The following is a 16,612-nucleotide window of genomic DNA, read 5'->3' on the forward strand; positions in this document are numbered from 1 at the left end:
AACTGCATCTCCACTATATTATCCTGTAACATTCATATTGCAACTCGCGGCAGCAAATTTCCTGTTTAACAGCAAGTCATGGAATTTTTGCTCTAACTGGAGAGCATTAATCTTTTAATAAAAATACACATTTTTCAAGTCTGTTGAAGATATTAATTTCGATTACGTTATGACAGGTTTTTTTTCTCTAAGGCAAAAGCAATCCATCAACTACGACTGACTCGACCCGTTCTTCTAACGTCAAAAACATAGACGTTATCAATTATGGCACATTCCCATAAGGAGGAGAGTGAGTTTCGATAGATTTTTGCACCTGTTTACAGGATGATAAGTGCACATGATATGATGTTATAGATTAGATTTGGTAAAGCGCGCATGTCATTTTATATACAGGCCTTCCCTCAGCTTTCAGCCAGAGTTTCGGCATTAAGTTTCGAGCTTTCGCTATTTTCAGTGCGCTTTCGGTCCTTTCCGGAGCTTTCGTTTCCAACTCCACTGAGCTTTCCCGTTCCGGTTCTATGTTTGTAAATCATTAACTTTCCGAATGCTCGCGTTTTGTTTGCCATTTCGTTACGTGCATAACTGAGTGGTTTTTATATAATAATGAGTGAAGTGCGGTGCTTTGTTTTTGTCCGTTCACTTTTGCGATTGCTACGGTAATTATTATTATTCCCGCTGAAATATGATTGTTTGGTCTCGTTTATTATGTTTTATTACACCCTAAATATATGTTTTCATTTTTCTTCTCTAAATGTTTCTACTGGATGTGATGTTAAATTATTGCTGACAATTAATAACAGTCCGCAAATCTCGAATAATTACAGTTGTCACAAAAAATGTCCCTGCACAAACAAAAAAAAAAGTCATATTTTATGTTGTCACGCCTGTCTGTAACGTGCCATAACAATAAATACGGACGTTCAATTACCAATATTGCTTGCGGTAGTTTGTACCTGATTTTAATATCGATATGACACTATAAATACGTTTATTTCCACACTAATAAAAGTGGAAGTATGGAAAAATAAGGTAATCAAATGGAAATTTCATATTCAACATGCATATGGACGTGTTTAAAGCTTTTATATCTACTTTCTCCACCATAATGGGTGATAATAGCTCTGAGAGGGTTGGTTGTTTACTGGAATTATGTTTTAGTTTATAAAAATGGAATGTTTATTTAATTTTAATTAGGTTTAAATTACTAAATTTGTCAACTTTCAATGTTGATTTTTCAGAACTTATTGACTGATCTGCCGTTACATTGCAGTTAAATTGAATAATCCATCATCTCACATGACAAAGTGACATAAAGTTTTTAACAGATGAGTCTTTTATTGAATTTTCTGAGGCTATTATAATAATTATACTTACCATAATAGGCTAAGCTGTTATTTTATTGAAACACATTTAGTTAGTATGTTACAAAAAAGTTTTAATTAAAAGTTCAGTATTCACTTTAATCAAATGAGTTTTGGCTTCAAAGCTGTCACTTGAAAAGTTCTTATTGTTGATTTTTAAAGGGAGTATTTCTTAAAACTAAAATTTGACTGTGGTTTAAAAATATTTATAATATAAAGCGAAGATCCAGTTCCAGACTGTCTTCACAAATAAAAAAACACGAATTAAGAGGTTGGTAGTCCATAAAATCGAGTTTTAAACTATTTAGCTCTGGCAAACCTTTTTCTAATATATATATATAAGTTTGAACTCACTTATCAGACAATTTTCAGCTATAAAAACAAGGAATTTTAACTATTTACAGTCCAGAAAATTTGAAGCTATTCAGTCTATCCTTGGAAAAATGTTTGGATATATTAGTTCCTTGAATTGTATGTCCATTTTTAACGTACTATTAAATATACAGTGTGTACCTAGTTTAGTAAATAGTTTGCCCACCTCAAATAGTGATCAAAAATTTTAAATTTACGTATTCTTAATAAAACTACCTGAAACGCATAAAAACAAGGTGATTCACTATATTCACTATTTTGTGAATGATATATTTGAGGTATCTAGAGAACAGTTCAATGTAATTTACTTAAAACTCAATTATGCTGTCCAAAAACCCAGACTCTCATTAATATAAATCCAAATAATTTTTCATAATGTCTCTTAGAAATAATGATTGTCTTTAAATATTCTCGTATTCTATTTACTATTGTAATGAATAAATTTGCAATTCAGAATATAGATAGGTACAAAGGCTGAGAATTTGCAAGTCGATCCGTAATAGGAAACTTAATAGGTATTAGTTTAAAGTTCAGCGTACCGTACAGCATTCAATGTGAGGAGAATCATTCTGTGCTATTCAATCAGTAGCGTAATGAAAAGCTTAAGAGCTTATTCATATAAGCAGAATGAAAAGGCGTTAAAATTGCGCTTGTATTACAGGATTAAGCTTATCAAAAGTAGGAAAATAGAAAGCGCTCGACTGGCATTGTTTATGTGTTTATTCAAAGTGCACGTACGTGTTGATTACACACCTTTATTACTGTCTCTAACAGTGTTATACTGGCCAATCAAACAAAACCTCGTCACTTACGCTATATTAATGTCCACTAAATTTAGGTGTGTGCCAATAGTTGATTGATATGTGGCAATTCAATAGGGTAAAACGAGGACTGGGGGAGCTGTGATTTTGATGTGACAAAACACGTCTTCATTCAATTATATTATTATACTGGGGTCTAGAAGAACCATAAACCGAGAAGATACAATCTGATAATTTGTAGTAAGTAGTAGTCAACGTAGAGGGAAAGAATGATTTTGTTTGCTTTCATATGATAGAATAGCTTACTGTCATTATATAGAAATTTACAGGATTTTCTGGACTATTCTAATAATATTTTCTGTTATTTTGAAAGAACATTTTACTACATTTGGTTCATCCTTTACGTTCAAAAAGGAGTGTTTCAAAAATCACCATAAAACAAAATATTCTTCAGGAATAACTTCTTCCACATACTTAACCAATATCTACAATAGTAATAGTCTACTTGTGATTTTTAATGTATTTTCTATGTCTCATTCACAATTTTGTTTAGTTTGTCTTTCTTATCACTATTCTATGGTGTTTTACAAAGGTCAAGTAAATTTTTATCTGGCAATGCCAGTTATATCGTTATATTGCCAAATAGTTTGGAAAAATTCCACCGAGTTCTAGCAATATCAGTAACTATCTGACAATAATTTATAACAATTCCAGATAGCTTCTAGCAATTGTCAGATAATTGCTGGCAATGTCAGATGGTTTATAACAATAATACCAGATAGTTTCAGGAATTTCCAGATACTTTCCAACAATGTCACATACTTTCTGGCAATTACCAGATAGTTTTTGGCAATGCCACTTAGTTTCTGACATTTCCAGTTAGTTTATGACAACGCGACATACTTTCTGGCAACGCCAGTCAAGTTGTGGCAATTGACAGATAGTATCTGGCATTGTTAGAAACTTTGTCTGACAATTTCCATAAACTGGCATCGTCAGAATCTATCTGACAATTGGCAGAAACTAACTAGCATTGTTAGAAGGTATCTGGCGTTGTTATAAACTATCTGACAATTTACAGAAAGTAATTGATATTACCAGAAACTATCTGGCATTTTTAGAAATTATCTGAAAGTTTCCAAAATATGACTGCCATTGACAGAAACCGTCTGGTATTTTCAGAATCTGGAAATTCCAGATATTATCTGGCAATGTTAGAAACTATCTAGCAATGCTAGAAGAAAATTTGTCTTGCCCTTCAGAGCCACAGTACTATTCTAAGCGACCTTATCTGTATTTTTTCTGTTAGAAGTCGTGATATAAACCATTTTCTTCTTCAAAATACAGATTCGAGTAAATTGTGAACAGATTAAATCCTGATTGGTCTATTTACTCAAAGTGTCTCATTTCTTTATTCTCTGTGTCTTTTTTTCAATCTATCATCCTTTTTGGGTTCTCCTCGATTTTCTTTTTTTCTCCTTTTATTCACTTTGATTGATAGTTACTAATATTTTTCTACCACGTTTCTTTTCTTTCAGCTTGCTGTTTTCGCTCACATGATATTTGTTCTATCTACTCCTTTTAATCTGTTTAAATTCTGTATACATATTTCTTTCTATCAGAGCGTTCTTTTTTCTTTTGTCCTTGTTTAGTGGGGGATGGTCCAATTTATTTAAAAAAATAATTACTAAAATCATGCATACCAGCGCAAAATGTTAGAAACCAATACTTCTGGTTGATATTTAATCTCCAAGGTTCTTCTGACCATCCAGACTGTATAAAGCATCATTTTGGGACTAAAATTAAATACCTAAAAGATGAGGAATCTCTGTAAACGACTTGAAAATCTGTAATAACCTGCAAAATTCCAAGCAGAATATGAGAAGGGAACTTCAAAGGAAAACTCGACGAAGCCCGAAAAAGCTAGTGTTGACGACAATAGCGAGACACGTTTTTCATCGGGAATGGGGCAAGTAAAGCTCTAAACCAGGAAAGTCACACTTTAATAAATTGATAAGGGAAAAACGTTGGCCCACTGACACTCAACTGGAGGTGTAGCGGAACCATCAATACAAACAGGCAAAAGCTGCTGAATATGGGTCGGTCTGATCAATATTTAGCAAAATCAGTGGCGTGGTGATGAGCAGGGGCCGATGTGGCTCAGGAATAATGAACTGCACAAAAGAAGTGCCGTTTTATATAGGGGGAGCCCAAATCGGAATTTGATTACATCAAATCGGTTGTATGAAAGTGGGTGAGTGTCGTTTAGCAGTCTTTTACTTCTGGTTGTCCTAGTTTATATCTTCACGGCACATTAGGTAATGACAGTAGATAAGAAAGAAGGAAAAAACAATTAAATTTTATGAAGGTGGAAAAGCAGAAGATTATTATTCTGCTTGCAACATGGAAAATTAAACATTACCATTCATCCCGAATTCAATTACAATTTTGTAGATGGACGCTGTAATGAAAGCAGATAATTTAAAGAGGAGTAATTAACTTCTGACAGTGAAGCGCCTTTAGGATGACTCGGAAACGTTGTCTTTTATCTGTTAGGCACCTTTCGTGGGCTATTTAAATTTACGTTTTCTATACAATTCTTCGATAAGGACCCATTTTCTTTCCTCGATAGTGCGAGAGGTAATTTAAAATTTGTTCAGCAGATTTCCATTGAAAATGGTAAATTTTAACGACGGTGTCTTCCGTTTCTTCTATACCTTGAAAGTTACCTAACTTTTTCTTTAAGCAGAAATTTAGTGATGATGCTAATGTTGAAACTCCACCTAAAAGAACTTCCGTTGATTTATTTGCACTTAACTCCATCAGCGTTTTTTTTTTTGTTCTGAAGGCATCAACCCTCAAAACGCCAAACTCATTGAAATGAAACCCACCAAAACCACTAATCATTGCAAATAACGATGGTTTGCACGAAATGCCCCACTTTCAACATCAAAACTTCGTCAGAAAATAAATGGCTTTTCTCTAAAGGTTTACTTAAATAATTAACGACCGATGATTTTTGTGTCCCTTTCCAGCATACACGATGTTGCACTTAACACTCCCTTTGAAATGTTTGAATAATGATGCCTCTGCGTCCTAAATGGAACCTATATAATTACCATAGGACCTGTATGTTGTAAGGAATGAGAAATATTAAATAGTTCCTCTCGGAATTATAAATTGGTTGGTTTTGCTCTCGTCCGTAAAGTAGGTAACTCTAAAATGGAGAAAGCACGTATACGGTTGTGGTTTAAAAGCATAAGTATATAAAATGAATGGGAAACTCCACTCCGGGTCACTGGTAATAAACATGTTAAGTCGAGAATGTGGTTGTAAATTTTGAACAAGATTTCAAATGCACTTACACCTGCATTATGTTAAAATTTTAATTTAGGCATTTTTCAACTCACAAGACGAAAAGAGTGGTTTATGTTCTATTCTGTAGTAAACACATATTACGTAGTAATATTTTCAAATCAAAATTTTATGTGTTTTAGTACTTGCATAAGAAAATCCACCTACTGAAAATTTCAGTTCATAATTTCCTTCGATAAATTAAAAGTTGGACACCCTCCAACGTTTTTTATTAAAGACCGGTAAATTTCGGAAAATAGTGAGGTACGAGAATAGATAAATGAGCCGGTATAAATTGGGAACACCGGAAATGTTTTATATGCAGAGTTTATTCGGCGACCATCGTTTCGATTGGTCTTTTGATGCTCCAAACCTTTTATCGTTATTTATTTTATTTATCCTTAAGTAGGTCGTACGGCGGTAATTAAAGCGACAACCGTTCTAAGGAATTAAATCATCAAATATCCGAAAGTTGTTTTTCATCAAACTGCCTCCAGGTCCAGACATTAAAATTCACCTGAACTGCCAAGAACAGTGGAACGGTAAATTATTAAAAACAAACTTTGTTTATTTAATAAATGAGAAGAGGTTAAAAAGATCAACAAAGTTTTTCCTAAAATCGCTTTTCTCTCTCTCTTGTCGGATCAAACGTTTTCGTGGCGGTAAACATCATTAATAAAAGCAATTTTCTCCCCCAGATTTTATTTAAATTGCCCGGCACCAGTAAGAAGAAAAAAGGGCCGAAAAGACTTTCGAAAACTTTTCCACGCTCAGGAAGTTTTAAATTCAATATTCATGATACGACTTAGAGGAAAAGGGTTGGCTGCGATTTATTTCCTGTTCGAGCGATTCGCGTCAACTCATCTTCAGAAATGACACTTGATTTCGGGAACTTCCTTAGAAATCAATTTACAATTTTAACTTTTTAAGCTGTGGCGTTACGAAGTTTGGTAAAATTTTATTAGTCTTGCAACAAGTTGCAGTTGCTTTATTAATAGACTTTCTAACGACATTTGGTATTTTGTCATAAGAGTAGTGAACAGTGTTTTACTTACAGAGGGTTGAAAATGGAAGATTACCTTCACCATGACGGAAACAATGTGTTTTCCTAGAGAGTTGAGAAAAACTAGTTATCATTGACATATTGAAAGAAGGACTAGATATTCGTAAATTTGTTATGTTATTTTATTGGTCTTCATTACCCACCAACTGTGTATTTGTCTGTGTTTTGTAAAATAAACTAAAATTAAGTCAGAAATCCAAAACCAAATGTTACAAAAGTCAAAAATTGCACTGATGGAGATAAAAAATGCATTCAACCAAAGTCAAACTGATTTTGTTACTTTTTAGCCAGAGTTAATGGAAAAAATTGTTTTGTTTTGCAAGACAAGACAAAACAAGACAAAAAGTTTCTTTCGTACAAGTTCTTTGATTTTTTCAGACATTCTAGCTTTGCTTCTTTAAACAATTTTCACGTTATCATCTCGTACCTTACGAAACAATTAGTTAGTACTTATTAATGGATTTATTCAAACAAGTGAGTGTTAAGAAAACTATTAATTTGAAACTATCCATTTAATCAAAGGTAGACAATAAAAGCAAACTTCTTGTTGACGGTGACATTTCTAATTGATGAAGCAAATATTTCAGATCTTACGAGATAATCAAGTCTACACATAACGACTATGGAATTAATAAATCCCCAGCGAGGCCATAATTTTTGGCAAGGTATTTAACCATGAAGATAGCGGTAGGCATCTAACCATTCACGTCGGCCTAAATTACTCTTTCATTAATATTAATTAAGCTGCCCCACATAGTTTCAACCCTTCCGTGAAATGCATCTGAAATTAAGCTAACCAGCCATTCCATTACAACCTCATCGTTGATTTGAATATTTGATCTTGGAGGACATGCGTGCCTATTGATATTTAAACTATCATCAGCAGATCTCAATTGCTAGGAACACAATAAGCATATCAGTAAATTCCTAACTAGGTCAAAGCTGAAATTGCTGTTTTAATATCTTATCCAAATTGCATAGGGTATTTGTACTTTTAGGTGACTTTTTGCTAAAATTATAACACCATTTAAGCAGGTTATTGTAAGGTAATTTGCGCAAAGTTGCATGTAGTCTCCACTGTACTCAATCTAACTTATAATCGCATTAGGCATGCCACCTTGGCTAGTAATTCTGAGAATAGGACGGTAATTGCAAAGCTTCTCAAGACTACGCTAGTGCATTTAACTTAGAAGCTAATTTAACCCGTAGCTTTAAATTAGAGTCCAAACTTGCATGTTGCAACATGAAACGTATTAAAACTGCTTAAGGTACCTGGCTGATTCAAACCCTCTCACATTTATAATTCAGAACGTATTGTTGTTTGACTTGTGCTAATACTAGTTTTTAGACTTTAATCATAATTTGTAATGTTTCTGGGTTAACCTAATGGTTGTTGTCTAATTCTTCACACCTTTAGTCTGATTTTTTTACTATTTGAATTTAACGACAAGTATGTGACAGATAAAGATTGTGTTTGAATTGCTTTTTTTAATTGATTAATTCACTTATGGCAGAATGCTTTCTGAACAAAAACTCAACAGAACAGAATAAGAAATTTCCTGGATAAGCTAGTTTCTCAACCAACAAAAAAGTAATAAAATTGTATGTATGAAGAAATGTGAACTCCTATTTGTCATTCTGAATGAGTGTCAAGATTCGAGGTTTTTCAATATATCACCAGACCTACGAGTTATTGATTTGCAGCTTTTTTGCTGACGTGCGACTCCCACTCGGATATCCCACAAATAGAAATAATAAAGATGTAAATCTTCAAACAATGTTGGTTCTGCGTTATCACAGCATACAAATTCAAGCTGGCAACGAGTTAAGTTAATTATTCATTACAGTTTTCTTTAATAACGCATTAAAAGTTCCTTAACTGGGAATGCAGTAGAACTTATACCTATAATCTCTATTCCGCATTAGTTGGCAGAAATTCAAGAATAAGTTGTTCGTCCGTGACCTGAGAAAGTAGAAAGACTGTTACATTTCCCGTGGGGAAATAGTCGTAAATCGTACCTAAAAGGTTTTCAATTTAAAGCCATACCAAATCTCGATCCTGGCATAAAATTTACAGTTTATTTTAAAAGTGTGCACGCCACTGAAAAGAACGAACCAAAAAAACAACTTGCCAACCAAAGACTCCTTTATTTAAGGGCTTAATGCGATACTTTCAGATTCGTTAGGGTACGTGGAACACATCCAACATTTCAACGAGCGGAGTAATATACATTTTTATCTCGGGCGAGAAAATTGGATGATACACATTCGTAGGAAACGAAAAGATACGATGTGTTTTATTGACAAAATAAGCAGGAGTATAAGTGATGCGAGTTTCGTTTGAGATAATGGCTCGAGCGCATTTATCAAATTAAACCTAAACTTTGTTTCTATCTCTGTTTCCTCTGGATATGGGTGGAAAAGTAGAGTGGAAGTTGCAGTGGAGCGACGTGCCGATAATGGGTTTTTCCTAGCATTTTCCAGGTGGCGAAGTTTTTCTTTTTCTGCGATATTTAGTATTCCTCATGGCGGCCGACCTATTTTCCTCCCCTGTGGATAAGTGTTAACTTTTAATTTTTTTTGGTTTCTTGTCCATTATTGTGGCTTGCAGGGACACTGGAGAGTAAAATTTTCTAGTACTTTTTTTAATTACATGTAAACCCCAGCAACGTTTATTTTCCTCTTACGTCTAGAATTAAATGGAATTAGAAGGTGGGCTTTTACTTTTGTTACTTTATTAAAATAGAAGCTAACATAAGCATTAAAAATTGCTAATTTAGACAGTTAAGGCAAAGCCTTTTTTATTAGGCCAAGGTAAAACAAAACAAAAATTTACATTTCTTTTTATATTTTTATACAAATCATTTATAAAAGATTTATTAGGAACAAATATTTCTAGAAATTGGAAATTTTCTGGAAATATTTTTTAATTATTTGTCACTTTCGGTTTAACCGGAAGTAGATATTAACTTGCTTATTTTAAATGGGACACCCTGTACTTATCGTATTTTTGGATTCTACTACATATTTTTTGTATGATGTCGTCTAGAGAGAGGTAGTAAAATTAACAAAACTGAATAATACAAAAATAGTTTATTATTAGTTATTATTTACTTTGTCAGTCATCTGAGCTCGGAAAAAGTACTCTACACACTTATGCTACCTTTTTTTTCTTTCTATTACCGTTTTCCCTGTAGCATGTCAAACCAACGAAAATACAGCACCCTGTACATCAGAAATTGCATTTTACAGGTGTACCAAATTTCAAAGAGATTCAATAGTGCCCTTGTGGTTCCACAAAATTTTTAAATTGTAAAAAATCAATCGTACAATACAATCAAAACTAAAATCTCTGTTCAAATAGCGAAACACAAACCGAAATAGTGATTACCTCAATTACCCCCAATTACGCATCAGAGAATAACCCGATCAAAATACAATTTACAACTTTAGATAGGAACGTATTAACCCGCCCCGCTCTAACAGGCTCAAGACCCTTGCATGAAAAGGCAATATGGCCCTAATTTGTTTTACAAATCATATTACTTCTCCCTTTGCACCTAATAGGGCCTAATAAATTAATCATAACCTTGTTTCGCCAGGAAATGCTTGCTTTTAGCTTATATTTAGTAGGGATTAGAAATGGAAAAAGGGCTTCCGCTCTATGTTACGCTATTCAGATTTAGAGATAAGTGTTTCTTTTTCTGATGAATATTTAGTTTTTGATGTAAATACATTAATTTATGGAAAAGACAATTTGAATGTATATTTGAGGAAAAACCCAGTGAATGAGAAACTTCACGTCCAATAAAAAACAACGACTTTTTTAACAGAAAATTGCTTTCGTCCAATTTATCTGAAAGTTGAGCATTATGTAATCAAAACTTCCACAAAAGTTAATCAAATCGTATGAATAGGTCTCCATCTAAACGCAATTAAAACTTTAGGTTTTGTTGACTTTTTTCCATAGTAGTTCCGGAAGTGTAGCCAAAAAATAACATGCAAGACTGGAAGCGAAATGGGAAAATGTACTCGTTGATGTGCAGGATTTTAAAACTGAAATTCTCTGTGATGTTGACGGAAAATTTCACCGCAAATCCACAGCAGCAAAACTGATTAACCAGGAATAGTAAATCATTACGTTCAGGTTGCTCAAAATTGTATGCCCTGACTCATCCAGCTTACCCGTAATTTTATGATTTTGCTCTTCTGTTATTACGGGCACTTAAACCTCGTTTACACTCATGACATGTAATAAAAAATATAGCGGAAGAAGAAATTTAAATTTAGAACGAATCCAATTTTAAAATCCTGGTCTACCAAAAATACTAGTGTCAGTTAGTTACATATTGCCAGAATGTGCATTTCGTCGATTTTAATTTCGGAACAAATGATCCCACCGGATACTCTAAATAGGTTACAATTGTTAGATAAAACAGTTTAGTGTCGTCGGTCTCCGGTGTAGTGTGTAATGTGTAGATTGTGTTATTCAAACAGGTTCATACCAAAATAGATCCTAGGTCAAGATTGCTCTTCCTTAAATTTAAAACTAAAGCATTATTTTCTGCTGGAATTAGTAAAACTACATTTTTTAGTGTTTACCAGCGTTATTATTATCAAACCATTAGCTTTAACAAGCGCATAAATGCCAACTAAACATAAGCCCTAAAACGCGGTTGTGTGCTTATTCTAGTTAATAGCACATTAATAAATTATGTGGAGATTACAAACCGTTTCCACCAATTATTTCGCTTCCTTTTTCCGAAACCATTATTTTTCTAACTAAACAGGGAAAACTGTGGACTGCTTTTTTATCTTTGCAAGCGAAATATTTTATTCACAGAAGGTACTAATCAATAATGCTTTTATTTATTTTGTTTATATTATTATTGGTTGATGTAAATAGAGTATTTATGTTTGCTTAAGCTTTAAGAGGAAGAAAAGTCAAGAAGATGATGAATTTAGTGAATATAGGGAATTGTTACTTTATCACCCTGTATCTCGGTAACAACGCATTTTCAACTTTATTACAACTTTCTGTTTAAAATCCAATTCTCTAAACATGGTAGAGGTTTGGCCGGTTAATCTTGACTCACCCTGTATAACAAGTTACTCTATGTGACTTTGTATGAACTTTATTCACTTGGTCATATAAAGTATTAATAATGACATGTTCATATTTGAAATCGACAGAAACCTGCTTTAAAAAGAGTGTCTCTTAAATTTTCTAAATAAACTCTGTTGAGCCAGGATACGGTGTGGTAATCAATATATTACTTATTTCCGCTATTTAGAGAGTAATAAACGAGAGACGAGACCAAACCATCAGTGAACATTTTCCTCCCTAGTGGCTTTTAAGTGTCGAATAAACATCAGCGCAGCTTAACGTTATCAACCGTCCGAAGCAGTGATTCAGTGTTTACAAATAAGGTGTGTAAAATGAAAATGTGACAAGTGTGGAAAACAGGAGGGTGAACGTAAAGCCGAAGCTGAGGTGGACACAAAGAGGGGGTTAATCGAGCGTGTGCATGCACAAGAGGGCATCATCGCCGGGGATTTATCTACACATGGTGCAGCCGAGCAACAACAACAACGGAAGCTCCGACATGGACTCGCTCGAGGACATGCTGCGGAAGGTAAATATTGTTCTTGTTTTGCTTTTGCCCTGCCTCTGACCATCGACCCTTTCAAGGTTTAATACAATAAAGTTAATCTTTTGCGGTGGCTTGTTTATAGATATTACATTTTCCAGAGGGCGGGCTTCGTTTACTAACTGCCTGTGGCCCTATTTTCCGAGGATATGATCTTTTCTTCGAAGTATATAATAATTTGTTATTGATGTTTTGATGCCAGTAAAACTTTAAAGAGAGTCATATTTTTCTCAGGGATTATTATTTATGGTTATTCAAAAGTCAGAGAGTATTCCGATTTTCCTGAGTAGGAGGATCATATTGATTCTTTTAAAGTACTAAAATAGTATATTACAATATGAGATGGGCAATATTTTATTATTGCCTAGCGAAGTTGCAACAACAAACAAACTTTCGAGACATTAGTGAAAACTATTATCGAGTATGGTAAGTCCAACATGACATTGAAAAAACATTCTTATCATATTCCTTAGATATACTTTAAGGAACGTTCTCTAAGGAATACTTATATAACATGATAGTAATATTTTGGTATCATCTATAATAGAAGTATAGAAGTATCATTTCCGAATAGCACCTCTAGACAAGTCACATTATTTTTGTTATATGACCATCACATGTGCTAATTAATGTTTAATGTCGGAGTTTTAGTAATTAACCATTTTGATGGCTTTCAGCATTATCCGATCATTCATCATCTGATTATCACTCTCGGCTCCATTTAAGAATACAATAAAATCCTTTTTTATGTATCACCTCGGATTAAGTTAAGTAAAGCTGATCTAGAATGAGGAACGTAGTGCTAATAATATTTATCACAATGCTTAAAGATCAGAACAAGTCTTTTCTTCTTGTTCAAATAGGTTTTCAGCCTGTTCTTCCAGCTTTAAGGAGTTCCTTGCGACGTCGACATATCAGCTATCCCTCCACCTCTTTGGTGGTCTGCTTGGCGGTCTTCTAGAGTGTGGTTTTCCGTCTCTCACAATTTTAACGATTCTATTGTCTTCTTGGTTGGAGAAGTCAACAATTCCAATTCAATCTTCTATAGTTATTGAAGACTTTAACAAGAATATTCGAGTACATAGTGAATATCCTGTCTTTTGGTGGAATTCAACTACAAATTCAAGTGGATTGTGAGACTTTAATGAAAAGTGATTTACACTAAGGAAAGACAAGGATATACTTCTCGATCTTGAAAATTGTAAAGCCTTGTGCAGGTTAGAGCATTTATCGTTTAGCAAAAATTAACTTAACATCATACACTAAAAATTAACAACATGTTGCTGGATTATTAAAAAACTAACATCTAGTGGTTAAGGACAATTGATTATAACTCAAGGATCTTCCTATAACGGCCATGGGTATTGTCCTAATGACATCGTCAACACATTATTTGATGAATGACACATCATGCGATATCACTTTAATTACGTATTAAACGAGGTCATCTAAGCCGGGTGGTCAGAACCTTGATGTCACAATAGATAACATCCATCAATACGTAATTAGGTGTAAACTCATGGAAAATCTTGGGTGCAGAGTCTAGAAAAAATGTGGAGTTATAATTTTATATTTGTCCTAAAGCTTTCAAGCCCTTAACAACAAGCTTCGTAGGTACCAAATGAACTAATTTACCAGGTCAAAACGAATGATGAGAAGACTGACTTTCGTGAACAAACTTAGTAAAGCACTTGATAATAATGTCTTTTTAAGACTTTGATAACAAAAATTATTTATTGTTGATTTATCACTTAAAATAAAGGTAATTGCAAAAGACATTGAACAAAAAACAGATTTTTAATGTTCTTTTTTTATCCAGGACATCTGAAATGGTTATTCTAAACTAAATTAAATCATAATATTTTAACTAACTTAATGAAAGAAAAGTATTGTGTAATGACTCGTTTTAGGCCTGCAGTTTCTTCTGTGGAGACTGGCAACTTGTAATAATAAGTTGTTAAACCGTTTAATTTTTTCCCTGCAATTTTTGAGATATTTACACCTTCTGAGGCCTACATCGTTCAATTCATCTAACCTTTACAATAAAAAGTATTTATATTGTAAACTATTACTATTGTAAACGTCCATTGACCAGTTGAAAGTATAATTTAAAATTTAAAGATCCACTAAATTTTAAACGTCTTCGACAACTATTTCCTATAAAGCATTCCAAACTGCACATGGAACGTGAGATCTTTCGTAACCAAAACAAATCCAACAAACATTTTAAAAATAAATGTTGACAATTTGAAACGGAACTCTATAAACAAAACCCATTTACGTGGACACGGTATGTTGATGCCTCCTATAAATAATACCCCTTCCCAAAGGCATCATAAATTTTAAAAGGGATAGCCAATTTCTCAGGGATATGCGTGATCTACTACGTGTCAATTGCAACAAATGCTTGACAAAACCCACACGTTTTCCTCGTGTTATGGAATGTTTTCAGTTCTGGCACTATGAATACATAACTCATGTTTAGATAAAATTGTTGTCTTTTAGAATACGTTAGTTCGTGACATGTTTGTAATAGTTGCCGCTTGCATACGACGTGTTTGCACAGTTTGATAGAGCCACTACATCATTTTAACCTGTAATCACTCGCTCTAAAGTGCACGTCCTTTGCAGGCGAATTAGAATTCTAGCAGCATCATAAAACCCAAATAACTGCTTTAGAAAAGTTTTAAAACTTGTGGTAGTTTCACTGTGAATTATTTTATTCTTAGTGCTTCAAGACTCAGACACATTAAAAACTGAATGTCAATGACTTTTTGTTAACAACCACCAGAACCGGTGCTACACGTTTTAATTACACGGTACAATTATGTCAAGCCAAAGTAATTCATTGCTTTCTATTAAATGCAAAAATTCTTTTTGCCGTAAGTTGGTTATTTACGGCGACTTTGCACGCGAACAGATGGTCCGAACACAAAAGTCGAATTTTCCATGATGAAAAAGCTTACAATTAATCCAGAAGAATGACTCTATTTGCGCAAAACGCAATGCAAAAACGTGTTTTGCGTGCTCTATGCAGATAAGTTTAAATTTATTTACCTTGGGCTGTAGCAGCTCCAGTTTTTTCTGATTAATTTGCCATGCGTAGAATGAATAATGTGTGGATTTTATATGAGGGAATTTATTTTAATGAAAAATGAAATAGCTGGTACAAGTCAAATGTTTAATGTATGAATTCAACTTTAAAATAGTTATTAAAGCAACAAGTGCAAAAAACTTAATTATTTTGTGTTGTTTCCAGACTGAATAGTTTATTCTTTATGAATTGTTTTTATACTTTTTAATTCTACACAATTACCAATCTAACAAAATACAACGCAGGAATATGAAAGCAAAATATGAATATGTCTATGTAAGACGGACGGTAGAAGACTCCGTCTCGTGCCACACCATGATGTATTCGTAATTTCCCACCATGATGGTTCGTAAATTACTGAAATAGTAAACCATTTCTAAATTATAATAATCGCGATTGCCAAACACGTTCAAAAGAAATGTTAATAACATTTTTTATACGTCAAAGACACATAGTTGTCAATTGTCATTAAACGTGAGCGCCTTGATAAGTGGATATCTAAATTAGCTGCAAAATGGACACCACAAAAAAAGGAGACAAAAGCAACATGGATCAGTACAATGAACTATGTGAGAATCATCCAGGAAATTAGGACACCATAGAAGCAGGAGACTGGAAACTCACTCTAAACTGTAAAAAAATTACGTATAAATCTTCTTGAATAACACTAATCTTTAAAAGTAAAACAATTAACTGCACAACATTTTTTTAAAATTCTTTGATTCACCGAGTTGTAATAATGTTTCCAACTGCACTTTGACAATACACCGACTCTTTCCTATATTCGTCCGGATGTTCATTCAATATTGGCGACCGTATATCCTCGACTGCTGTTTTCGCATGCGAATCGACAGCTGCTAGTAATGGCAGCTAGAAATGATAGTTTCACTGTGTGTTTTATAGCTTAACTTTCAGGCAAGTCCAGTATTTTCATCGACAAGAGTGGAAAGCTTCGA

The 16,612-nt window shown here is 33.6% G+C and overlaps 1 protein-coding gene across 12 annotated transcripts in view; it reads left to right on the forward strand.

Moving 5' to 3' along the window:
- The window catches only part of LOC145730567 (uncharacterized protein CG43867), a 90,533-nt gene that overhangs the window by 44,092 nt on the left and 29,829 nt on the right, over positions 1-16,612 (forward strand). The window contains exons 1-2 of one of the 12 annotated variants that reach the window (XM_081981830.1): positions 432-656; positions 12,206-12,547. The exons of 9 other annotated variants lie outside the window; for them this stretch is intronic. In XM_081981830.1, coding sequence (XP_081837956.1) covers positions 12,440-12,547 — 108 coding nt within the window. In that variant the 5' untranslated portion in view covers positions 432-656; positions 12,206-12,439. Of the gene's footprint in view, positions 1-431; positions 657-11,263; positions 11,409-12,205; positions 12,548-16,612 lie in introns of those variants that run through there. 2 more of the 12 variants (XM_081981832.1, XM_081981831.1) reach the window with 2 other exon arrangements.

The sequence above is a fragment of the Ips typographus genome, linkage group LG6 (genome assembly GCF_016097725.1).
Source record: "Ips typographus isolate SLU linkage group LG6, UJ_Ityp_2.0, whole genome shotgun sequence".
NCBI lineage: Eukaryota > Metazoa > Arthropoda > Insecta > Coleoptera > Curculionidae > Ips > Ips typographus.